Below are 25,389 nucleotides of genomic sequence, written 5' to 3' on the forward strand. Positions count from 1 at the left end.
TCTGGAGAGCTCTGCTCTCCACTCTCCCTTTTAGGGAAGTCCTTCTCCAGCTGGATTACTCTCCATGTTTTCCCCTGCTATCTGTGAGCCTCCCCAGTAACCTACTGCTGCATGTAGCTGCCTGCTCTGGGTTAAAGACCACTGTCACGGGTAATTATGGTGCAGGCTGCGTCAGAACAGCCCAGCCCACCCCGCTGCACATTTAAACATTAGAGGGATTTCTCCAGTTGCTATTTTCCTTGACTTTCATTGGTTAAAAAATTTCCCCGTTGTGTTTGAGGGCATCCAGTCCCGTTATTACACAGCGGCCTAGACTCCGAGGCAGTCCAGGGCTAATTGCTCCAGTGTGTGGAGCTTTGCTCTGCCGGGCGGGTAACACGAACAGGCCTCCTCTCAACCACTGGGTGGGTCTCCGTCAGACATGATGAGCCGTATCTCTCTCTCTGCCTGCCTGCCCAGGGACTCACGCTGCCTGCATCCCTGTGATTCTGTTATGTTAGACTGCAGGGCAAGACATCCAAACAACTGAGCTTCAGCTTCTGACTTCTTTCATGAACACAATATGGGACATAGAGAGACTCCAACATTTTGGGAATGATAAATTGTAAAAATGTCCATTTGTTACTGTTTATATTATTTAGTGCAATTTGTGGTATGTCTATTCTAATATGTGCGTTATTAATGCACCAGTCTTCCTGGGTATTATTTCTGCTGATGGTCTCAGTCTGGTGTGTACTCTGCCCCCACTGTTTCATCTGATTGTCCTTTAGGGAGAAAAGCAGCTCCTAGAAAAGTAAACACAAAGGGAAACCTACGGAGCAGTATATATGGCATAGCAGAGCTCCTGTGGTTTCAAGTCTTTTCCATCAACCAGGAAAAAGTGGTCATTTGTATCAGTGCTCTGCTCTGCCCTAACCTAGCGTAGCAGGCGTATAAGATACGCCTGAAACTACATCCCCTAAATCAGGGTCATTCAACTCTTACCCTACGAGGTCCGGAGACTGCTGGTTTTCTGGTCTTCCTGATAATAAATTGCACACACCTGGTGTTCCAGTCCCTGATTAGAGGGGAACAATGGAAAAATGCAGTGGAACTGGCTTCGAGGTCCAGAGTTGAGTTTCAAGGCCCTACATACTGGGCTTGATGAGGAGAAGAAAAAAACATGTTGGGGGAGGTGGTCTTCTGCACTTTTCAACCAATCTAGTAAATGTGGAGGAGGAGTTAAGATGGATTGTCGCCTTGTTAACGGCTTAGTGGAACTTAGTGGAACTTAGTGGAAAACCGGAACATCTCAACTTCTGCTCCCTGCTGCTGATTGGCTGAGGCAGTTTATTTGCACATGGAACTGATGTGATTTGACCGTGGCATTTAGTCCCGAAATCCAAAGTGACTCATACTGGAAGCTGCGGACATCAGGGTTTTGTTTTGGATCTATGTTCCTGCTATTGTAGAAGTCCCAACTGTTCCCTGTTTAAAAGAATGTTCTAAATGAAAAAGGGCTGATATTACATGATGTTGATGGATGATGTTTGACATGTGCTCTGTTTCTCCTTTCCTATACTACTCATGGCTTGGTGATGTGTTTTATTTTGTATTCAATAACAACACCTTTTTCTCTCTCCCTGTCTTTCTAGTTGTGTGTCCACTGACCTGTATGAATGGAGGGGTGTGCAGCTCGCGGACTCACTGCCTGTGCCCACCAGGTTTCACTGGTCGGCTGTGCCAGTTCCCGCTACGGCAGATGCCCGAGGCCCAGGCGGCGCGGGGCAACAAGCAGCCCGTATACACCCTGTCGGTGCTGCCAGACGGCCAGAGCCACGGAGAGCAGGCGGCCATGGGGCGACCACAGCTGACACAGACCCACTCTGTGTTCACCCTGCCCCTGGCACAAGGGGCAGGTCACCACTCATCAGAAGGTACCCATCATGATAAGCTGTTGTCACTGAAACCACAGCCACATTTCTGTATATTTTAATACCTGTGCCCATATACAGTGGCAAGAAAAATAATGTGAACCCTTTGGAATTACCTGGACTTCAAATAAATTGGTCATAAAATTTGATCTGATCTTCATCTAAGTCACAACAATAGACAAGCACAGTCTGCTTACACTAATAACACACAAACAATTATACGTTTTCATGTCTTTTTTGAACACACCGTGTAAAAATTCACAGTGTAGGGTGTAAAAAGTATGTGAACCCTTGGTTTTAATAACAGAAATAACCTCAACCAAACATTTTCTGTAGTTGCAGATCAGAACGGCACAACGGTCAGTAGACATTTTGGAGCATTCCTCTTTACAAAACTGTTTCAGTTCAGCAATATTATTGAGATGTCTGGTGTGAACCGCTCTCTTGAGGTCATGCCACAGCATCTCAATCAGGTTGAGGTCAGGACTCTGACTGGGCCACTCCAGAAAGCGTATTTTCCTCTGTTGAAGCCAATCTGTTGTTTATTTACTTCTGTGTTTTGGGTCGCTGTCCTGTTGCATCCCCCAACTTCTGTTGAGCTTCAATTGGCAGACAGATAGCCTTACATTCTCCTGCAAAATGCCTTGATAAACTTGGGAATTCATTTTTCCGTCGATGATAGCAAGTTGTCCAGGCCCTGATGCAGCAAAGCAGCTCCAAACCATGATGCTCCCTCCACCATACTTTATAGTTGGGATGAGGTTTGGATGTTGGTGTGCTGTACCTTTTTTTCTCCACACATTGTGATGTGTGTTTCTTCCAAACAACTCAACTGTAGTTTCATCTGTCCATAGAATATTTTGCCAGCGAATCCAGATGCTCATTTGCGAACTTCAGACGTGCAGCAATGTTTATTTTGGACAGCAGTGGCTTCTTCCGTGGTGTCCTCCTGTAAAGGCAGTCAATGTTGTTCTCCTCCTCAAACGAGGAGGAGCATGGATAGGACCAAGATGCGGATTGAGGGAAATAAGCCATCTTTTAATCAAAACAGCAAAACAATACACTACAAAACTACAAAACAACAAATGAGACTAACCTTCAACTGTCCTGTGAGGACACAGGAACAAACACCCACAAAAGCCTACTGCCTATGGCTACCTTAAATCTGGCTCCCAATCAGAGACAAATGAATGACAGCTGTCTCTGATTGAGACCCAATCTAGGCAGCCATAGACATAACTAGACAACCTAACAAACACTATCCCATACACATACAACACCCATAGACTAACCAAACACACACAACATACAATGCCCACCCCAACTCACGCCCTGACCAACTAAACATAATCAAAATAACATAAAAATAGGTCAGGAACGTGACATAACCCCCCCCTCAAGGTGCGTACTCCGAACGCACCACCAAAAGTCTAGGGGAGGGTCTGGGTGGGCATCTGTCCACGGTGGTGGCTCCGGCTCTGGACGCTGCCCCCACACCACCATAGTCACTCCCCGCTTCCGTATACCCCACCCAATGACCACCCTCCAACTAATCCCACCTAACTGAATGGGCAGCATCGGGATAAGGGGCAGCACCGGGATAAGGGGCAGCACCGGGACAAGGGGCAGCACCGGGACAAGGGGCAGCACCGGGACAAGGGGCAGCACCGGGACAAGGGGCAGCACCGGGACAAGGGGCAGCAGGTCCTGGCTGAGGGACTCCGGCAGGTCCTGGCTGAGGGACTCCGGCAGGTCCTGGCTGAGGGACTCCGGCAGGTCCGGGCTGAGGGACTCCGGCAGGTCCGGGCTGAGGGACTCCGGCAGGTCCGGGCTGAGGGACTCCGGCAGGTCCGGGCTGAGGGACTCCGGCAGGTCCGGGCTGAGGGACTCCGGCAGGTCCGGGCTGAGGGACTCCGGCAGGTCCGGGCTGAGGGACTCCGGCAGGTCCGGGCTGAGGGACTCCGGCAGGTCCGGGCTGAGGGACTCCGGCAGGTCCTGGCTGGACGGCTCCGGCAGGTCCTGGCTGGACGGCTCCGGCAGGTCCTGGCTGGACGGCTCCGGCAGGTCCTGGCTGGACGGCTCCGGCAGGTCCTGGCTGGACGGCTCTGACAGGTCCTGGCTGGACGGCTCTGGCAGGTCCTGGCAGGACGGCTCTGGCTGGTCATGGCAGGACGGCTCTGGCTGGTCATGGCAGGACGGCTCTGGCTGGTCATGGCAGGACGGCTCTGGCGCTAGGCAGACGACAGACTCTGGCCGGCTGAGACGCACTATAGGCCTGGTGCGTGGTACCGGAACTGGAGGCACCGGGCCGTGGGCACGCACCTCAGAGCGAGTGCGGGGAACAGGAACTGGGCACACTGGACTCTCGTGGCGCACTCCAGGCCTGGTGCGTGGTACCGGAACTGGAGGCACCGGGCTGGAGACCCGCACCATAGGGAGAGTGCGTGGAAGAGGAACAGGGCTCTGGAGATGCACTGGAAGCCTGGTGCGTGGTGTAGGCACTGGTGGTACTGAGCTGGGGTGGGAAGGTGGCGCCGGATATACCGGACCGTGAAGGAGGACACGTGCTCTTGAGCACCGAGCCTCCCCAACCCTACCAGGTTGAATGGTCCCCGTAGCCCTGCCAGTGCGGCGAGGTGGAATAGCCCGCACTGGCCTATGCAGGCGAACCGGGGACACCACCTGTAAGGCTGGTGCCATGTACGCCGGCCCGAGGAGACGTACTGGAGACCAGATACGTTGGGCCGGCTTCATGGCACTCGGCTCGATGCCCAACCTAGCCCTCCCAGTGCGGCAAGGTGGAATAGCCCGCACTGGGCTAAGCACGCGTACTGGGGACACCGTGCGCTTTACCGCATAACACGGTGTCTGACCAGTACGACGCCCTCTTACTCCACGGCAAGCCCGGGGAGTTGGCTCAGGTATCCAACCCGGCTTCGCCACACTCCCCTTTAGCCCCCCCCCCAAGAAATTCTTGGGTGAGCCTCTCGGGCTTCCAGCCTCTCATACGTGCTGCCTCCTCAATCCACCGCTCCTGGGCTGTGGCTGCCTTCTTCACCTCCCGAGAGCGGCGATTCTCTCCAACCCTTCCCCAGGGTCCTTTTCCGTCCATGATCTCCCAAGACCATTCCTCCTGTGTCCAGTGCCTTAGTTCTTTTTCTCTCTCCTCAATCCGCTTGGTCCTGTTGTGGTGGGTGTTTCTGTAATGACTGTCAATGTTGTTCTCCTCCTCAAACGAGGAGGAGCATGGATAGGACCAAGATGCGGATTGAGGGAAATAAGCCATCTTTTAATCAAAACAGCAAAACAATACACTACAAAACTACAAAACAACAAATGAGACTAACCTTCAACTGTCCTGTGAGGACACAGGAACAAACACCCACAAAAGCCTACTGCCTATGGCTACCTTAAATCTGGCTCCCAATCAGAGACAAATGAATGACAGCTGTCTCTGATTGAGACCCAATCTAGGCAGCCATAGACATAACTAGACAACCTAACAAACACTATCCCATACACATACAACACCCATAGACTAACCAAACACACACAACATACAATGCCCACCCCAACTCACGCCCTGACCAACTAAACATAATCAAAATAACATAAAAATAGGTCAGGAACGTGACACCTCCCATGAACACCATTCTTGTTTAGTGTTTGACGTATCATACACTCATAAACAGAGATGTTAGCATGTTCCAGAGATTTCTTTAAGTCTTTAGCTAACACTCTAAGATTCTTCTTAACCTCATTGAGCATTCTGCGCTGTGCTCTTGCAGTCATCTTTGCAGGACAGCCACTCCTAGGGATAGTAGCAACAGTGCTTAACTTTCTCCATTTATATACAATGTGTCTTACCGTGGACACCATGTGCTTCAGTGTAGCAGTACACCTCTCCCTTAGATACTTTTGGAACCCTTTCCAGCTTTATGCAAGTCATCAATTCTTCATCTTGGGTCTTCTGAGATCTATTTTGTTCGAGGCATGGTTCACATCAGGCAATGCTTCTTGTGAATAGCAAACTCAAATTTTGTGAGTGTTTTTTATAGGGCAGGGCAGCTCTAACCAACATCTCCAATCTCATCTCAATGATTGTACAACAGGTAAGCTGACTCCTGACTCCAATTACTTTTGGAGAAGTCATTAGCCTATGGGTTCACATACTTTCCCCAATGTACACTGTGAATGTTTAAATGATGTATTCAATATAGACAAGAAAAATACAAGAACTTGTGTGTTATAAGTTTAAGCAGACTGTGCTTGTCTGTTGTTGTGACTTAGATGAAGATAAGATCAAATTTTATGATCAATTTATGAAGAAATCCAGATAATTCCAAAGGGTTCACTTACTTTTTCTTGCCACTGTAGAAGTTTATTTTGGGTGACATTATACAGAACTGTAGTCATATTCATGTTATCTCCCATGTGTTTCTCTCCCTTCTCCCCCCCCTTCACTATCGCTCTCTCTTTTCAGTGCAGTTTAATGTGCGTGTCCACCATACACACGACACATCCGTTGTCATTCGTCCTCTCGACCAATCTAATTCCAAACCCCCTCATAAAACTGTGACACGCTTGACCCCTCAGACGCACAAACCCAGGGGGCGGTGCTTCCAGGAGACCACACCCAAACAAGCTGTGAGTTACACCGCCCATCAACACAGTGATTAACACTTTACATTCAATAAATGTATTGTGGTTTTTTCAAATGCTATTTTGTGCATTTCCCTCTTTCACACCATGTGCTTCAGTGTAGCAGTACCCCTCTCCCTGTACTGACCAATCAGGAGGACTGCTGTGGAAGTGTGGGGAACTCCTGGGGACAAAACAAATGTTATAAATGTCCCAAGCTACCATGTGAGTACCAATTGCCTCAGAATTGACTTCTTGCTTAAGTGTGTGCGCGCGCGTGCGCGCGTGCGCGCGCGTGCGTGCGCGCGCGTGTGTGTGTGCGTCCTTTCTGAAATACTGGTGATCTGCCATTCTTTCATTTGCGATCTTCTGTCCTCCACCTCTAACTGTATATCTGTCATGTATCTTGATTATTATCTGTCAATGTGTGATAACTGACTTTCCATTGTTTATAATCTGACTCCTTGGCAGATCTGGATCTCTCTGCTGTTATAGGCATTAAGTCATTTGTTCACGGAGCAAAAAACATCAAGCGTCCCCACAAATCATTCATTCCCAGCTCATGTAATTTTTTTCCTGCTTTAACACAATAAATGTGTTATGTGTTTTATAAGCGTTTTATAAGCGTGTGTGTGCGCGTGTATTTGTGTGTATGAGCTCAAGTGAGAGAGAGAGAGAGAGAGAGAGAGAGAGAGAGAGAGAGAGAGAGAGAGAGAGAGAGAGAGAGAGAGAGAGAGAGAGAGAGAGAGAGAGAGAGAGAGAGAGAGAGAGAGAGAGAAGTACCCTGCAGTTACGTGTCTTCCCATGTGCCAGGCCAGTGGAATACTGTCATCAAATTTCCGAAGATTGAATTTCAAGCTGCGCCCCACGAAAATCTTGTCCACTTCATTTTTCTATTACTCCATTCCTCAGTTGTGAGTCAGACAAAGAAACCTTTGTAAGAAAAGGATAGTTCTGGTTATTCTTTAAATTTGGGACAGCGGGATCCCTGTCTGGCATGCTTCTCGTCTATTTTCTAGTAACGTTGTAGGAACGTTGTATTGTTTGTATGACACTGCTTCTGTGAATGAACAGACAAAAGGGAGAAGCGGAAAATATGATTCTGGGCCTTTCTTGGGAAGCATTGAACTTTTTAAAGTTGTACTTTTCTTTCAATCTATTTTTGAAAGTTATTCTGGGGGAAATGTTCCCACAGTTTTCTTGACATATTTTTGCCTGGTGGAAAATGCATTCATCGATCACTGTTTTCTATATTTTTCTATCTTCATTTGATTAATTTCTGTTTAATCTCTATTTCCCAGATGAGGTGGAGTTTGGTGTGTTTGTTTTACCCCTCTTTTGTTTTCCTCCTCGTAGTACTCCTTGGTTCTCTTGCTCAGACTTGGGATTCCCAGAATCCAGAGGAGGCTGGTGGGAGGAGCTATAGGAGGACGGGCTCATTGTATTTGCTCGAATTGAATAAATGGAACGAGAGCAAACACATCAAACATATGGAAACCACATTTATTCCATTCCAGCCATTACAATGAGCCTGTCCTCCTATAGCTCCTCCCACCAGCCTCCTCTGCCGTAATCTCTCAAACCTAGGCTCTGATCAATCATTTGTCCCATGGTATTACACACACTTACTATGTTGACAGTGTGTCCAGACAAAACAAGGAACAGCTGAATGAGCTAGCTGCTTAGTGTATGACTAACTGGAAAAAAACGATCTCAGACCCTACTCCTATTAGAAACAGAGTAGGAGAGTTCTGACGTAGGATGATGCCATTACTGGATTAGTCTTTGTTCTCAGATTCGCAAACATTTCTAGAATGTTCTACCCAGTGTTTGATGAATAGTATTTATTTTTGTTGATGAGCTGTGTGTAGTGTGTCCCCTTCCCCTCGCATTCCTACATTTTGTCCCCCCTTTTTTCACCCCTCATTCCCTGCTTTCCCCCTCAGATGCTGGAGTGAAGCTGCAGACCATCATAGAGGACTATGGTTCCACCTGCCCTCTGGGCTACAAGAGACTCAACAGCACCCACTGTCAAGGTAACATGAACCAAGTTTTGTTTGGTACACATTTGGTATGAGTGTAAATCTTTGCCCATGTCCTACAGCTACTGCTTCTCTGACAAGCCAATCCTCACTTTCTCTTTCACTCTCTCTTCCCTCACTCTGTCCTCCACTCTCTCTCTCCGCCCACACTCTCTCTCCCCCCACTCTCTTTTTCTTTGCCACTCACCTGTAAGACATCAACGAGTGCACCATGCAGGGGGTGTGTCAGAACGGGGACTGCCTGAACACCCAGGGTAGTTTCCTGTGTGCCTGTAAGCCTGGCTTCACCCTGGACAGGACCAGATGTGTGGGTGAGACTCAGAACCTTTTCCAGACAGACCTGTGCCCAGATTCACAAAACACTTCTTTCGCAAAACCTTAAGAAGCTTCTTAAGAAAAAAAATCAAAAGTTCATTAGTGCAATTCCTCCAACATTTCTTAATAATTCATGATTTTCTGATGAACTTTTCAAACATCTGCTTTAGCTTGTATCAGGAATCAAGGTAAGACCCAGATGCAGACTGTCGAAGTAAAAATGATTATTATATCAACAGGGGCAGGCAACGATAGGTCAAGGCAGGCAGGGGTCGATAATCCAGAGTATAGGGGCAAAGGTACAGGACGGCAGGCAGGCTCAGGGTCAGGACAGGCAGAGTAGTCGGGCAGGGGGCTCAGGATCAGGACAGGCAAGGGTCAAAACCGGGGTGGCGAGAAAAGAGAGACTGGGACAAAGCAGGAGCTGAGAAAACCACATGTTGACTTGACAAAAAAGACGAACTGGCAACGGACAAACAAAGAACACAGGTATAAATACACAGGGGATAATGGGGAAGATGGGCGACACCTGGAGGGGGGTGGAGACAATCACAAGGACAGGTGAAACAGATCAGGGTGTGACAGCTAGCTATATAGCTAGCAATGGCAATCATGTTAGCATATTTCGTACCGAGATTATTGTTCTAAAACATGTTCTTGGGTTTAAAATGTTCAGATTAAGTTAAATAAACATGTTCGGTTGCCTTCATTAGCATATTCTCTCACTGCCCTGAGTTTAAGACAATGGTTTACTTATCTTGGAATTAATAACTTTTTCAAGAACAAATTTAATAACTTTATTTTCAAGAATCTAACTTTTTAACTTTTTGCGTAAGGAGAAACATAAGAAATAATGCAAGAACATTTCCAAGAACCTTTAAGAGGAACAGCAAATTTGCTTAACTTTCTTCATAAATCTATAGTTAAGGAAAAAACATTTTCTTAAGGTTTTGTGAATCTGTGCCCTGCTCTACACAGACTCTGCATTCACTCAGCACAGACATATCGTTTTCAGTAGCAGCAGCACTATTCACTTTATTCTCCTGTCTCCTCTCCTACCATCTGGGGCTGGTTTAGAGACTGTGAAGTGTTAAATTGGTTTTTTTATTTGTTGGCAATCGAGAGGCTGAAATGTGTTTCACATCCACAAAGCTGTCACCAAAGCAGACAGCTTAGCTTTGATGTCCCAATATTTTGCGTGCTGTCTTTACACATCCATTATTTCCATGATTTAAAATGCCACTCATCTGAAATTATAGAAATTTCATATGATTTTCCTCTCAATAAATAGCACTACGCCAATTTACCTCTTTTGTCAGCCTAAAGTCTTAGCTCAGACCTCTGTTGGCTTTTGCTCTGTTTTGATTGGTCCTGGCTGTCAGAGTCTCCGTCTCCGGTGGAGCAGGCTCAGTGTTTCCTCATGGCAACGGATGCGGGTCGCTGTGAGCACGCCCTACCCACGCGCCTGTCCCAGGAGATGTGCTGCTGCACCGTGGGCAAGGCATGGGGCTCCAGCTGTGAGAGGTGTCCCCAAGACGGCACAGGTCAGTAGAATGCAAGAGGAGAGCGGGGTACATTTTCCAATATTTGACAGGTGATATGCTGTATGATTAGTGCTCATCTGATCCCCTGTTTTTCCTTCTCTGTCCTCTCTCCCTGGTCCCCCAGCCTCCTTCAGCAAGATCTGTCCAGCAGGGAAGGGCTACTTCCTCCATAGTGTCCGGGAGACGGTGGCGTTCCCTCCTCAGATCCACACCAGCCTGGAGCAGGAGCACAAGCAGGAGGGTGAGTACGTCACCGTGGCTTTCCCAAGACGTAGATGAAGGCTTGGCATGATTACCTTTGTCTGCCTGCCAACAGATGCCCTACATTCTGGAGTCTCTTAGTCACTTAGAAAGATGATATTGCTAAGCTTGTGAGAGCATTCTGTCAGGTTATTGGGATGCCTTCATATTATTGTTATTTAATTGTTCCTAAAATTCATAATCTGTGAATTACAATACGTAATTATTCTGCATTTTTACCTGTTTTTCTCTGTGGTTTCTCTTTTCAGAAGTCAAGCCCCCGGTAAGAATCTATTTTCCTTTAGACAACAGTCATTATGTGAGAGACTGTGTGTGTGCAGCTCCTCTTACATTTTACATTTTTGACATTTTTTGTAGTTTGGCAGACGTTCTTGTCCAGAGCACTTACAGTAAGTAGTGAGTGCATACATTTTCGCCAGGGGTGCAACTTTGGTGTTAGAAGTGGAGGGGCCTATTTTCTTTTTATCCAGTTGGATAAACACTCCAAACAGCCTACCCGACCGCTCTGAGGCTTCCGCATGGTCCTAAAGCACACCGTTGCCTCGTTTTGTATCACATTCCAGTGATAAAACTGGAAGGAACAAAAATGCAAGTTCAAAATGTCCCCAGTGAAAGTTGTGCCCCTGCATTTTCATACTGGCCTGTGTCTCTATGTCCTGTCCTGTAGGAGGAGCCTCCAGAGACGACCACACCCATGCAGCTCTCCACCCACGCCCCCCGCGGCCCTGGTACGCCCTCTCATTCCTTTATTCTTTATTTCACTTGAATTCATCCAGAAAGTCCTGTTGAGGTCAAGGGAGACCTTTTACTAGGAAAGCCTGATGATATTCAGGGAGACATGGGGCATTGAGTGGGTCTGTGTGTTTCTCTGGTTGATCCTACAGAGATCATCACCAAGCCCACCCCTCCACCCATCATCAGGTTGAACCCAGACAGTGACCCCCTGGAGGTGGCACAGACGCAGGTCTCACGTGAGTTCCACTACACAGTCCAATCAAAACGACCATCTCATGTTCACATTAAGAGCTGCAACGTTGTCGTCTCCATGATGGGATGTACAGTCCAGAGATCAACCGTCTTATGTAGATTGCTGTGCGCCCCCCTCCCCACAGCAGAGACAGACGAGTGCAGGCTGAACAGGAACCTCTGTGGCAATGGGGAGTGTGTCAATGTGCACACTGGCTACAAGTGTGAGTGCTACGCTGGCTACCGGCTCCACCCTCAGAGGAACGCCTGTGTGGGTAAGTCAAGGGACTGACAGAGACATGTCCAAAAGAATGGGATGTATTTACTGGGCAAAGTATTTTAACCAGAGCCATATAACGAACCATATTTCAGAATAGTTTCATTGAACTTGCGTGTCAATTCTCAAAAGGAGTTGTAACCTCCCAATTCCCTAAACCTCCAAGTTACCCCTCTCTGCCAGATGATGATGAGTGTGATGCTGAGCCATGTGGCCATGGAAGAGGCATCTGCATCAACACAGAAGGATCCTACCGCTGCCGTTGTCTCCATGGCTACAAGCTCTTGGTGTATCATGGGAAATTCAGATGTGTAGGTGGGTGGTGTGTGGGTTTATATGTTTTCTTTTCTCTGTTTCTCGCTGTTTTGTCTTTACGTTGTCACTTGTGATTTCTCATTAGTGTGTTTTGGACTTATCTTTAGATGTGAATGAGTGCTCCAAGCCGGACATTTGTGGGCAGGGGGGTCAGTGTGTTAACCTGCCAGGGTCTTATAAGTGTGATTGTCACAAAGGCTTCAGGAGCAAGTCCCAACGCCAGCCAGCCTGTGAAGGTATGCAATGCTGCTGTCCTCGTTTCTCTATTCGTAGGGTGCATGTTTGTCTACATTTGTGTGTGTTCTATGTGTAAGTACACTGAGTGCATAAAACATTAAAATGCTCATTCCATGACATAGTCTGACCAGGTGAATCCAGGTGAAAGCTATGATCCCTTGTTGATATAAGTTGTTAAATCCACTTCAATCAGTGTAGATGAAGGGGAGGAGACAGGTACAATAAGGATTTTGAAGCCTTGGGTCAGCGTTCCTGTGGAACGCTTTTTACACCTTGTAGTTCATGCCCCGACAAATTGAGGCTGTTCTGTGGCCATAAAGGCGGGGAGGTTCCTAATGTTTTCTACACTCAATGTATGTGTATGTGTGTCTGCATTGGTTTAATAATGCTCTTGTGTGTATGAATGGCTGTGTTTGTCTGGTGTATTCTCTTGTCTCAGATATAAATGAGTGTCTGGACCCCAGCAGCTGTCCCAATGAGCAGTGTGAGAACACTCCAGGCTCCTACGAGTGTGTTCCCTGCTTCTCTGGTCACCAGGCCCAGGGTGGGGTCTGCTACGGTGAGACCTACGTCTTCATACACATGGATAAACACATACTAAAGAGAACACACACACAAATCAACTCCCTTCGTTACCTTTAACTGTCTATCTCGCTGTTGTTCTAAGGTTTCTAACTAACATTACATTTGGTGATGTATTGCCACCTAGTGGCCATGTCACCGTAGTCGGCGTTACTGAATGGTGAATAGGATAGTCTTATGGAAAAACTATGAAGGCCAGTCAAATAAGAAAGTAGAATATTGATTCTGAACATTTAATATGTTGATCTTCCCCAGTGTGTTTTGTCTGAACCATGACATGGAAGGTATTCACTATTCAGATCTGTGTGATGGAGAGAATGGACTTGATCAGTCATAGTCAGTAAATCAGCCAGAGGGAGACCCAGACACACAGCAGCAGGCAGGATTCCAACGGGCACCAAGTGAATCCAGTCAGTCAGGGCTGTGTAGAGCTGGTATTCCTCTGTATTACTGAATGTGTTTCTATCCCCCCATACTCCACCCCTACCCCCTGCAACCTGCAACCAATTGTTTATACACTGCTCAAAAAAATAAAGGGAACACTAAAATAACACATCCTAGATCTGAATGAATGAAATATTCTTATTAAATACTTTTTTCTTTACATAGTTGACTGTGCTGACAACAAAATCACACAAAAATGATCAATGGAAATCAAATTTATCAACCCATGGAGGTCTGGATTTGGAGTCACACTCAAAATTAAAGTGGAAAACCACACTACAGGCTGATCCAACTTTGATGTAATGTCCTTAAAACAAGTCAAAATGAGGCTCAGTAGTGTGTGTGATCTCCACGTGCCTGTATGACCTCCCTACAACGCCTGGGCATGCTCCTGATGAGGTGGCGGATGGTCTCCTGAGGGATCTCCTCCCAGACCTGGACTAAAGCATCCGCCAACTCCTGGACAGTCTGTGGTGCAACGTGGCGTTGGTGGATGGAGCGAGACATGATGTCCCAGATGTGGTCAATTGGATTCAGGTCTGGGGAACGGGCGGGCCAGTCCATAGCATCAATGCCTTCCTCTTGCAGGAACTGCTGACACACTCCAGCCACATGAGGTCTAGCATTGTCTTGCATTAGGAGGAACCCAGGTCCAACCGCACCAGCATATGGTCTCACAAGGGGTCTGAGGATCTCATCTCGGTACCTAATGGCAGTCAGGCTACCTCTGGCGAGCACATGGAGGGCTGTGCGGCCCCCCAAAGAAATGCCACCCCACACCATGACTGACCCACCGCCAAACCGGTCATGCTGGAGGATGTTGCAGGCAGCAGAACGTTCTCCACGGTGTCTCCAGACTCTGTCACGTCTGTCACATGTGCTCAGTGTGAACCTGCTTTCATCTGTGAAGAGCACAGGGCGCCAGTGGTGAATTTGCCGATCTTGGTGTTCTCTGGCAAATGCCAAACGTCCTGCACGGTGTTGGGCTGTAAGCACAACCCCCACCTGTGGACGTCGGGCCCTCATACCACCCTCATGGAGTCTGTTTCTGACCGTTTGAGCAGACACATGCACATTTGTGGCCTGCTGGAGGTCATTTTGCAGGGCTCTGGCAGTGCTCCTCCTGCTCCTCCGTGAACAAAGGCGGAGGTAGCGGTCCTGCTGCTGGGTTGTTGCCCTCCTACGGCCTCCTCCACGTCTCCTGATGTACTGGCCTGTCTCCTGGTAGCGCCTCCATGCTCTGGACACTACGCTGACAGACACAGAAAACCTTCTTGCCACAGCTCGCATTGATGTGCCATCCTGGATGAGCTGCACTACCTGAGCCACTTGTGTGGGTTGTAGACTCCGTCTCATGCTACCACTAGAGTGAAAGCACCGCCAGCATTCAAAAGTGACCAAGACATCAGCCAGGAAGCATAGGAACTGAGAAGTGGTCTGTGGTCACCACCTGCAGAACCACTCCTTTATTGGGGGTGTCTTGCTAATTGCCTATAATTTCCACCTGTTGTCTATTCCATTTGCACAACAGCATGTGAAATTTATTGTCAATCAGTGTTGCTTCCTAAGTGGACAGTTTGATTTCACAGAAGTGTGATTGACTTGGAGTTACATTGTGTTGTTTAAGTGTTCCCTTTATTTTTTTGAGCAGTGTATAAACACTAGATGACTGATAGGGATCGCTGTGCTGAAGCCACCGTGCCCCCATCTTGATACCCCCACCGTTGTAAAAAATATTTTGGAAGCTATATAAATGCATGCATTAATGTCTACATTCGTTTTTTTGTCACGTTTATTATATTACAGACACCTTAATGCCTACGTTTAAATTATATTATGTGAGCTAAACATAAAAATACAAAATGAAAAAAATTAATAAAGCATTTCCTACATTTTCATATCTATTTTAGATTACTAATGTTACTGTCACCATTACAACAACCAAAATACTTAAATACATGTAATTTTGTCCTTGAAACATTCAATTGAAATACTGTAGAATTCCATGAATTCCTGTGGAGGACTGCTCCTACTGGGGAGTGCCAATATGGATGACCGATGGCTTCAAAGTCTCTCAATGATCAATACATAGCATCAATAATCTAGGGTTTATATACCATAAGTATACCAAACATTAGAAACATCTTCCTAATATTGAGTCCCCCCCCCTTTTTTTTGCACTCAGAACAGCCTCAATTCGTCAGTTCATGGACTCAACAAGGTGTCAAAAGCATTTCACAGGGATGCTGGCCCATGTTGACTCCAAGGATTCTCACAGTTGTGTCAAGTTGTCTGATGTCCTTTTGGTGGTGGACCTTTCTTGATACACACAGGAAACTGTTGAGCGTGAAAAACCCAACAGCGTTGCAGTTCTTGAAACAAACCGGTGCGCCTGGCACCTACTACCATACCATGTTCAAAGGCACTTCAATCTTTTGTCTTGCCCATTCACCCTCTGAATGGCACACATACACAATCCATGTCTCAATTGTCTCAAGGTTTAAAAATACATTTTCTATCTGTCTCCTCCCCTTCAGCTATATTGATTTAAGTGGATTTAATGAGTCACATCAGTGAGGGATGTGTTGTATACTCAGTGTAAATCACTGCCTGCAATCCCTCTCTTTCCACTAGATGTCAATGAGTGCCAGAAGCGTGGGGTGTGTCCCAACGGGCGCTGTGAGAACCTGCCAGGAACCTACCGCTGCCTCTGTAATGAAGGCTTCCTCCCAGCTGCGGACAGCAAAGGCTGCAGAGGTCAGTGTACTCATTAACATTGAATAGAATATCTATTAGTTCTACACACACACCATTATATGCTTGCAGACTTGCAGTGGTATAGTGTTTACCAGTATTTCTTCATAATATTGGACAAAGAACACCAATGGGTGTACAGGTTTTAGTGACAGACTGCATGTCTCCTTCTCTCCCCTCCAGACATTGACGAGTGTGAGGATGAAAGACTGTGTGCCAACGGGCGCTGTGTCAACACAGAAGGCTCCTTCCAGTGCCAGTGCTACCCAGGATACCAGCGCACTCAGGAGGGCAGCCATTGTGAAGGCAGGAACTACTTCCTATTAATCACATCACTATAGCTTCATGGACATGTTAACAATGTTTTTACACTACTAGTGAAGTATGAGTAACATGTCCACTGTATAGAGCTGGTGATCAAACACACAGTTGCCGTTTGATTGTGGTCTTTTCCTCCCTCAGATATAAATGAATGTGAGCGTCCCTCTAACTGCCAGAGGGGGCGCTGTATCAACAGCATGGGCTCCTACCGCTGTGAATGTCAGAAGGGCTACATGCTTGTCGGAGGGAGGCGGTGCCAAGGTCAGTCAGTCTCCACCCTCTCTATGAGTTCAGGGAAATAAAATATATACTGTCAACCAACTTGGCAGTGGAGCTCTGTAATTATTTGAAATTATCATAAGTCAAGCTTAAAGGTCCAATGCAGTCATTTTTATTTCAATATCAAATCATTTCTGGGTAACAATTAAGTACCTTACTGTGATTGTTTTAAATTAAAATGTTAAAAAATAAACCAAATTAGCTTCTTGAGAGCAATTTCTCAAGCAATAATGTTGAGAGTGGTTTAACTTCTCTGTGCTACGGATCCCTTTTACGGGATCACTTTCCTAAACAACCGCTAGAATTGCAGGGCGCCAAATGCAAAAATATTACAAAAAATATTTATAATCATGCAATCACAAGTGAAATATACCAAAACACAGCTTAGCTTGTTGTTAATCCACCTATCGTGTCAGATTTTGAAAATATATTTTACAGCGAAAGAAATCCAAGCTTTTGTGAGTGTAGCTTTCAATGCTACAACAGCTAGCCCCAAATTAGCATGGTCACGAAAGTCAGAAAAGCAATCAAATTAATCGCTTACCTTTGATAATCTTCGGATGTTTCCACTCACGAGACTCCCAGTTACACAACAAATGTTGTTTTTGTTCGATAAATATTACTTTTATCACAAAAAAACACTATTTGGGTTGCGCATTATCTTGAGAAAACCAAAGCCGTGTTCCGTTCGTCAAATTCCAAAAAAGTATCCGTAATGGTCGTAAAAACATGTCAAATGTTTTTTATAATCAACCCTCAGGTTGTTTTTAACAAACATAATCGATAATATTTCAACCGGACCATAACCTATTCTTTAAGAGACAAACGGAAAATGGAGAGCTCCTCTCGCGCGTGCAGGAACTATTCGGAGGACACTAAAGCCTGGTCACAGCCTGAGGAAGCCATTGGAAAAGGAATCTGGTTGATACCCCTTTAAATGGAAGAAAGACGGTCCCAGAAACACAGTTTATTTTTATTTTTATATCACTTCCGGGTTATATTTTCTCAGGTTTTCGTCTGCAGAATACGTTTTGTTATACTCACAGACAATATTTTGACAGTTTTGGAACCTTTGGAGTGTTTTCTATCCCAATCTGTAAATTATATGCATATTCTACGATCTGGGCCAGAGAAAATGTCCGTTTACATTGGGAACTTTTTTTGACCCCGAGCGCTAAGAGGTTGGGGAGGGGGAAACTGGCATTTAGTTGTTATTAGCAGAAAGGTTTTGGACATCACTTTCTTATTGGTCTATTAACTAATTTACTGCATGGTGATGTCACCATGGAAGGCCAAAAGTCCCTCCCCCCAAAACAGGCTGATATTTCATGCAGTCTTTTCAAACAGCTCTTACACTAAAAGGGCATTATCATAATTTTCACAATTTCACAGTATTATTCGAACCTCCTATTGTGAAAATATATATAAAACACAGAAAAATTATGTTTTTGACTCCACTGGGCCTTTAATGGAAGTCATGATGATAGTAACACATTCTCCTTCCCCCTCTCTCTCTTTCTCTCTCTCTCTCTCTCTCTCTCTCTCTCTCTCTCTCTCTCTCTCTCTCTCTCTCTCTCTCTCTCTCTCTCTCTCTCTCTCTCTCTCCCTTCCACCCACCCACCCACTCAGACATAGATGAGTGTGCGACAGACAGGGGTCTGTGCCAGCCTCATGGTGTGTGTGAGAACAGACAGGCCTCCTATGTGTGTGTGTGCAAAGACGGCTTCATTCTGTCTGAGGACAAGCACAGCTGTGAGGGTAAGATTACTGATATCCTCTCAGCCCTCTCTCTATATAGCTGTATTCTGCATGCACACACACAAACACACACACACACCAATCTATGTCCTGTCTTCCCTCTCCATCCAGAGATTGAGGTGGACATGGAGGATAAGAAGGAGTGTTACCTGAACCTGGATGACACAGTGTTCTGTGACAGTGTCCTGGCCACCAACGTCACCAAGCAGGAGTGCTGCTGCTCCATCGGCGTGGGCTGGGGGGACCACTGTGAGATCTACCCCTGCCCCGTCTACCACTCATGTACGTACCTCAGGTCCAACAACATCAAATGAAATTGTATTGATCACATACACATGTTTAGCAGATGTTATTGCCGGTGTAGCGAAATACTTTTGTTTCTAGCTCCAAGAGTGCAGTAATATCTAACAAGTAATATCTAACAATTTCACAACAATACACAGAATACACACAAATCTAAAGTAAAGGAATGGAATTAAGAATATATAAATAAAGAATATATAAATGCATGAATATAAATAAATATATACATACACACAATAGTTTATCAAGCCTCTGAGCCATCAAGTGGGCTGGGTATCTGTTCAGTTAATTGCACTGGTCAATGTCACTCTAAAGTACTAAAGTAAGCTGGTTGTTTTTCCTCCAACCAGCTGAGTTCCATTCCTTGTGTCCAGTGGGCCGAGGTTTCTACCAGGAGGAGGGAGTAACTGAGTACGGCCTGTCTGTCCATATTGGTGAGTAGCTACACAACCTCAGCCCGACCACGGTGGGTTTGCTGTTGTCAGATTTAAAGCATTCATTTACATGGCAGGATTTGTTTTCAGGAGTTTGTTTGTGTTGAGATTGTTGCTCCTGTCTCTCTGTGTACAGATATCGATGAGTGTGTGCTCTTCTCCAATGAGATCTGTAAGGAGGGCCGCTGTATGAACACACAGCCTGGCTATGAATGTTACTGCCAACAGGGCTTCTACTACGACAGCAACCTACTGGAGTGCATCGGTAACCACTGAGCCCCACCTCACTCAGGCCTACACCAAAACACACCGATGTATTATTACACATTATAAACTGGGTGGTTCGAGCCTTGAATGCTGATTGGCTGACAGCCGTGGTATATGAAACCATATACCACGTGTATGACAAAACATTTATTTTTACTGCTCTAATTACATTGGTTACCAGTTTATAATAGCAATAAGGGACTTCAGGGGTTTGTGTTATATAGCCAATATACCACGGCTAAGAGCTGTATCCAGGCATGCCGCATTGCGTTGTGCCTTAGCTGCGGTATATTCACCGTATACCACACCCCCTCGGACCTTATTGCTTAATTAATACATATCAGATGATCCCAGTTAGTCGCAGATCCTGTATGTTAATGTTTCCTCAGATGTGAATGAGTGCCACGATGAGTCTCTGTGTACCAACGGTCAGTGTAAGAACACCAGAGGCTCCTTCTACTGCACCTGTAACTCTCCCTGGACCCCAGATGCTTCCAATAAGAAGTGTGTCATTCCCACTGTGGCAGGTGAGGTCTGGCTAGAGGCCCTCTACTGTACATGCTGTATCCACACACACAGGGTGGTACAGTACAGGCCAGGCCAGAGAGGAGGACGGGTGTTAAGTCAGCAGTGTTTTTTTGTTGATGCAGGTGTGGATGAGTGCCAGGATCAATTGAACTGTAAGAGTGGCCACTGTGTGGACACCCCTGGGTCCTACTACTGCATCTGCTCTCCCCCCTGGATCCTGGCCACTGACCGCAACAGTTGTGTGACCTTAGAGGAGCAGGCTGGTAAGTGGAGGAGAGGAGACTAAGAGGGGAGGAGGTGGGCTCAGGAATCTCAGGATGGATGATTTGGAGGTGGTGGTGTGAGATGGCTGGGTAGTGTAGTTCACAGTGGGTTGGTTCTCAGTGGTGAATCTCTGTGTATGGGGGAGGGAGGATGAATGAGAGAATGTTTTATAATGTTAGTTCCAGTCTAAAACTACTAAACTACTAATCAGCCAAGAATGCCCCTCCAACCTCAAACGCTCTTACATTCACATAACCTCATATCTGTCACATAGATAAGTGGTTCACCAACTGGACACCTGGGGTTCGCGGAGGTACTGCTGGGCGTCCACGGACAGATTTTTTTTGTATAAATATTAAAAATTTAACTGATTTGTCCAAGGGGTCTGTGGAAGAAGTGTAGAAAGTGCAATGCAAACTAATATTTTGTATCTATAATATACCCTTGGATGCACAACAGGGCCTGGGAGGCTCACAGGGATCCACAGTACTCCATCAATGATCCCGTTTTTTAAATCCAGTTTTTAAATCCTTCTTGTATTCCCTAAAAATGTTGTTTTGAACATAAATGCACTGTCATTTAAGCTTTAAAACTGCAAAATTGTCTGTCTGCCCCATGTGGAAATGTGAGGAGTTGCAGGAAATTAGCTTTTAAACTGCAACATTTTCTCTCTGCCTATGGCAAAATGTGTAAAGTTGCAGAAAATTAGCTTTAAAATGTTATCTCCAATGCAAAGAGTGGGGCCTTTAAAATGTTATTTCCCAGGGCCTGAGACTTGGTTAGTCTGGCCATGCACTGCAGCTGTCACAGTATGCTATTGTATCCTTGTATGCTATTTTTATCGCACTCCAAAGTCCGAGTTGTGTTCTGCTTTTGTGGGGGGTCCCTGATGAATTTGCTATCACAAAATGGGTCCCTGGATCCAAAACGTTTGTCAACTCCTGACATACTGTAGATAGATAGAGATGAATTCAAACACAACCCTGGTCCTATACTAAAGCCACTACTGGGCCATGTTAATTGTGAAGATCCTCAACCCATCAATAAACACCCAAACACTCTGGTGCATGCTCTCAGGAAGCAGTGTAACATAGTGATCTGCCAGTAGGCCTGTTCAACGTTACATCACATTAAGAGCTGGCCCCAGGCTGGTGTCTGTCCCTCCGTCCGTAGGTTGTGTAACCCATGTCTGTGGTGTCTGTGGTGCCCCTTGCAGATATCAATGAGTGCCAGGACCCCTCGTACTGTAAGAATGGGAGGTGTGTGAACACACCCGGCTCCTTTCACTGTATATGTACCCAGCCCCTCACCTTCAGCGCAGCGCTCAAACAGTGCGTCTATGACGGTGGGTATAACCAATCGGCACTCAACTCACCTGAGCCTAACCAATCAGTGCTCATCTCACCTGAGTTTTGGCTTACCTGTACACCTGCCACTCCTGCTACTCTTTTTAACTACTCCCCCTTTGAGCCCCCGTTCCCCAATACTGACTCCATGCACAGGCTCAGCACTCCCCCTCTTGCTTGTTTCTATAGAAACACACTCTCAGTTTAGTCAGGGAGATCATGAGACTTGAGATGGTCAATGTGATCTCAGTTCTATAGGTCCAGTGTGATCCTGTTGCACATTTCTCAGTTTCCGTTTATGTGGTTGCCCCACTAAGCTTGCATAGTTACAGGAAAACACTTCATTACTTCATCCTTCATTGTGTGCATGTGCTTGTGCGTCTGAGACGCAGTGAGAGAGTATAAGTAAAATGGGAGAGTGTAAGTAAAATGAGAGAGTATAAGTAAAATGGGAGAGTATAAGTAAAATGGGAGAGTATAAGTAAAATGGGAGAGTATAAATAAAATGGGAGAGTATAAGTAAAATGGGAGAGTATAAGTAAAATGGGAGAGTATAAGTAAAATGGGAGAGTATAAGTAAAATGGGAGAGTATAAGTAAAATGGGAGAGTATAAATAAAATGGGAGAGTATAAGTAAAATGGGAGAGTATAAGTAAAATGGGAGAGTATAAGTAAAATGGGAGAGTATAAGTAAAATGGGAGAGTATAAGTAAAAGTGATATTGCTTGTGGCATTTTCTGCACCTTTCTCCAAAGCATTGTTTCTCCTTTTAACCAAACTGTTTACTGTTGTGATACATGTGATGCTGTAACACTTGGATACGATGTTGTGACATTACTCTTCCGATTGTGTTACTTTCTTTGCATATTCTTGTTGTAAAGTCTCACAAGTTTGTATTGACAATCTAGCTTTTACTTTATTGTGTCTGTGTGGTTTTTATGGGGCCATCCTTGTGTGTGATGTGTGACTGTAAATGAATGTGCAGAGGAGGGGTCTGGTATAGCACTGAGCCCTACCACCTCAAGCTAAGCCTCATCACTTATTCATATCTACCTGCCGCCTATTAACATGCTGAGTAATGACTTGGTTAATCATAGAGGTCATTATAAGTGGCAGGATCTGGCCTGCTCTATAATGTAGAAGCAAAGATTGGCTTGTTGATTTGATGGAATAGTCCTTAATATTCCTCTCTCTTTCTCTCTCTCTCTCTCTCTCTCTCTCTCTTGCTCTCTCTCTCTCTCTTGCTCTCTCTCTCTCTCTCTTGCTCTCTCTCTGTCTCTGTCTCTCTGTCTCTCTCGCTCTTGCGCTCTCTCTCCCTCTTGCTCTCTCTCTCTCTCTTGCTCTCTCTCTCTCTATCTGTCTCTTCCTCTCTCTCTCTATCTGTCTCTTTCTCTCCCTTTCCCCCTCTCTACCTTAGACCGCACGGCGGCCCATAAGGACGTGTGTTTCCTGCAGGTGGATGAGGATCTGATCTGCAGCCACCCCAGAAACGGCCTGGTGTTCACCTACTCTGAGTGCTGCTGTCACTATGGCCGTGGCTGGGGCCCTGAGTGTAGGACCTGCCCCCAAAGAAACTCAGGTGGGCACCAGTACTCAGTCATTATTTGACTGGTTTTTAGTGTCTAGTCTGCTGGTCATTACAGTTTTAGCCTGTATCGGCATAGTAGTCTAATACTCTAATACTCTAATATTAGTAGTCTAATACTAATAACTTAATTAAGTTCATCTTAATTCTTCCTCTCGTTCAGTGATCTTTAACCGGCTGTGTGACATGCACTTGGAGACAGAGTCTGATGGTGAGGGAGATTTCCTGGCAGCTTTCGCCAACTACAACCCAGGTACTGGTAATGCCTGTAATATATTTTATTATTCTCTGAATTTGGTTATAAAATCACCTCAGAGCACAAACTCTACCACTTGAATAATATTTTCTCTCCCTCTCTCCTGTATCTCTCTTTCTCTCTCTCTTTCTCTCTCTCTCTCTCTCTATCTTTCGCTCTCTTTCTCTGTCTCTCTTTCTCTATCTTTCTTTCTCTCTCGCGCGCTCTCTTTTTCTGTTTTGGCTCAGAAGGCGATAGTTCAGAAGAGGACTCAGATGAGTGTAGTTGTGCCAATGGCCGTTGTGTGCGTTCCTACTTGAGCACTATGTGTGATTGTAACACAGGCTTTAGACTGGACCACTCCCGCACCCGCTGCACAGGTATGTTAACAACCCACATATTCTGTCTGTCTTGTCAATTGGATGCTTATGAATTCTGTGAACAGAAGTGTCTCTATAATTTGTAGCTGTTGTCCTTTGTTCAAGTGTTTTGACCGACAATGCCTGAAATCTAATTTAGAATTTAAAGGAACATTTGGTTGTTGATTTCCTATGTAAATAGATGTGCAGGCAGAGATGGCGAGCTCTCTGTTTTGTTTCAAACCTTCTCCCTCTTTCTCTCCCTCCCTCTCTCTCTCTTTCTCTTTTCAGATATTGATGAGTGTGCTGAACCAGGGGTTCGAGTTAATCCATGCAAGAATGCCCGGTGCGTCAACAGCATTGGTTCGTTCAAATGCTACTGCAAAAATGGCTTTGTCCCTGCACGAAGGCCCAACATATGTGTACCAGGCACCAAGGCCCAACATATCCGTTCCAGGGCTCTATAACAGCTTTATCTCTGTCAAACACACACAAATAAGCACATGTAACTCCTCTGTCTTATAAGTTCAGTATTCAGTATGTGCCTGTCTCTCCTTGAAGTGTCCCTCGAAAACATTGTGGTGTCTTCAATGGGCTCATTTGAAATGTTTGAAATGGACAAAATGTGTTTTTGCTGTTGTTGTCGGCTCCTCCTTCACTGAAATGAGATGCACCATAGGCTTCCAGTTTGGCTCTGAACAACTATTTTTCCCTCATCCCTAGTTCAGTTACTGATTTGGGGGGAAAATACAGACGAAGGTCACATATTCGTTAAATTTGTATGTATTTTTGTATTTAATTTTTTAATTTTTATGTTTGTGTCCATTGACTGTTAAATGTGTGTTTTGTTTAGTTGTTGAGTTTTGTCCTTGTTGCATTGATTTTATACATCCATGAATCTTAAGCTCTCCTGCAGTTTGACGAGGTGGTTTCTCCCTTCCTGTATGCCTGAATGCCTGTATGAGTAGCAGACCATTATCCTACATTTTTTTATCGTCCTCTGTCGCTGTCCTCCTCCATTGTCCAGTTTTGTACAGTATGTAAAGTGGAGATTACTTTGTTGACTGTTAGCTCAGTGCCTATCATGCTCCTGTAATCATCTGTTTTGTGGGATGTTTTGGAAAGAGATTATACTTCATTGTAAAGCCATTAAACACCCTTTAGATTTTTGACATGTGCACTTTGAATACAATTGAAGCTGACTAAAGGTAAAGGGGTAAGAGGTCGTATTCAGACCTAACTCATGGATTCAGAGGGAATCCTCAGGAGTACGGTGGTAAATCGACCCCAAAGTAAATGGAATGGCATGTTTAGTGACTTCTCTTAACAAAATGTCCGTTTGTTTGTCTATGCATTGTAAGGAACGAACGAGGCTTTTGAGCGGAAAAATAAATTAACGGCAGAAGTCAACCACCCAAA

General features: G+C 45.6%; 1 protein-coding gene across 4 annotated transcripts; it reads left to right on the forward strand.

The window, feature by feature from the left end:
- Positions 1-1,634: 1,634 nt before the first annotated feature.
- On the forward strand, positions 1,635-25,389 carry LOC129863924 (latent-transforming growth factor beta-binding protein 3-like; the record flags this gene model as incomplete). Of its 4 annotated transcripts, none has more annotated exon segments than XM_055936353.1 (28): positions 1,635-1,916; positions 6,397-6,560; positions 6,674-6,779; positions 8,501-8,590; positions 8,791-8,907; positions 10,294-10,455; positions 10,580-10,696; positions 10,965-10,978; positions 11,384-11,444; positions 11,601-11,687; positions 11,829-11,957; positions 12,143-12,274; positions 12,382-12,510; positions 12,951-13,070; positions 16,172-16,294; positions 16,475-16,597; positions 16,754-16,873; positions 18,521-18,649; positions 18,761-18,931; positions 19,303-19,386; positions 19,523-19,651; positions 20,043-20,180; positions 20,304-20,444; positions 21,662-21,790; positions 23,209-23,370; positions 23,540-23,629; positions 23,860-23,991; positions 24,262-25,389. In XM_055936353.1, coding segments are annotated over 28 exon segments (3,557 nt in total), but the record flags the coding sequence as incomplete, so codon positions are not given.

The sequence above is a fragment of the Salvelinus fontinalis genome, chromosome 10 (genome assembly GCF_029448725.1).
Source record: "Salvelinus fontinalis isolate EN_2023a chromosome 10, ASM2944872v1, whole genome shotgun sequence".
NCBI lineage: Eukaryota > Metazoa > Chordata > Actinopteri > Salmoniformes > Salmonidae > Salvelinus > Salvelinus fontinalis.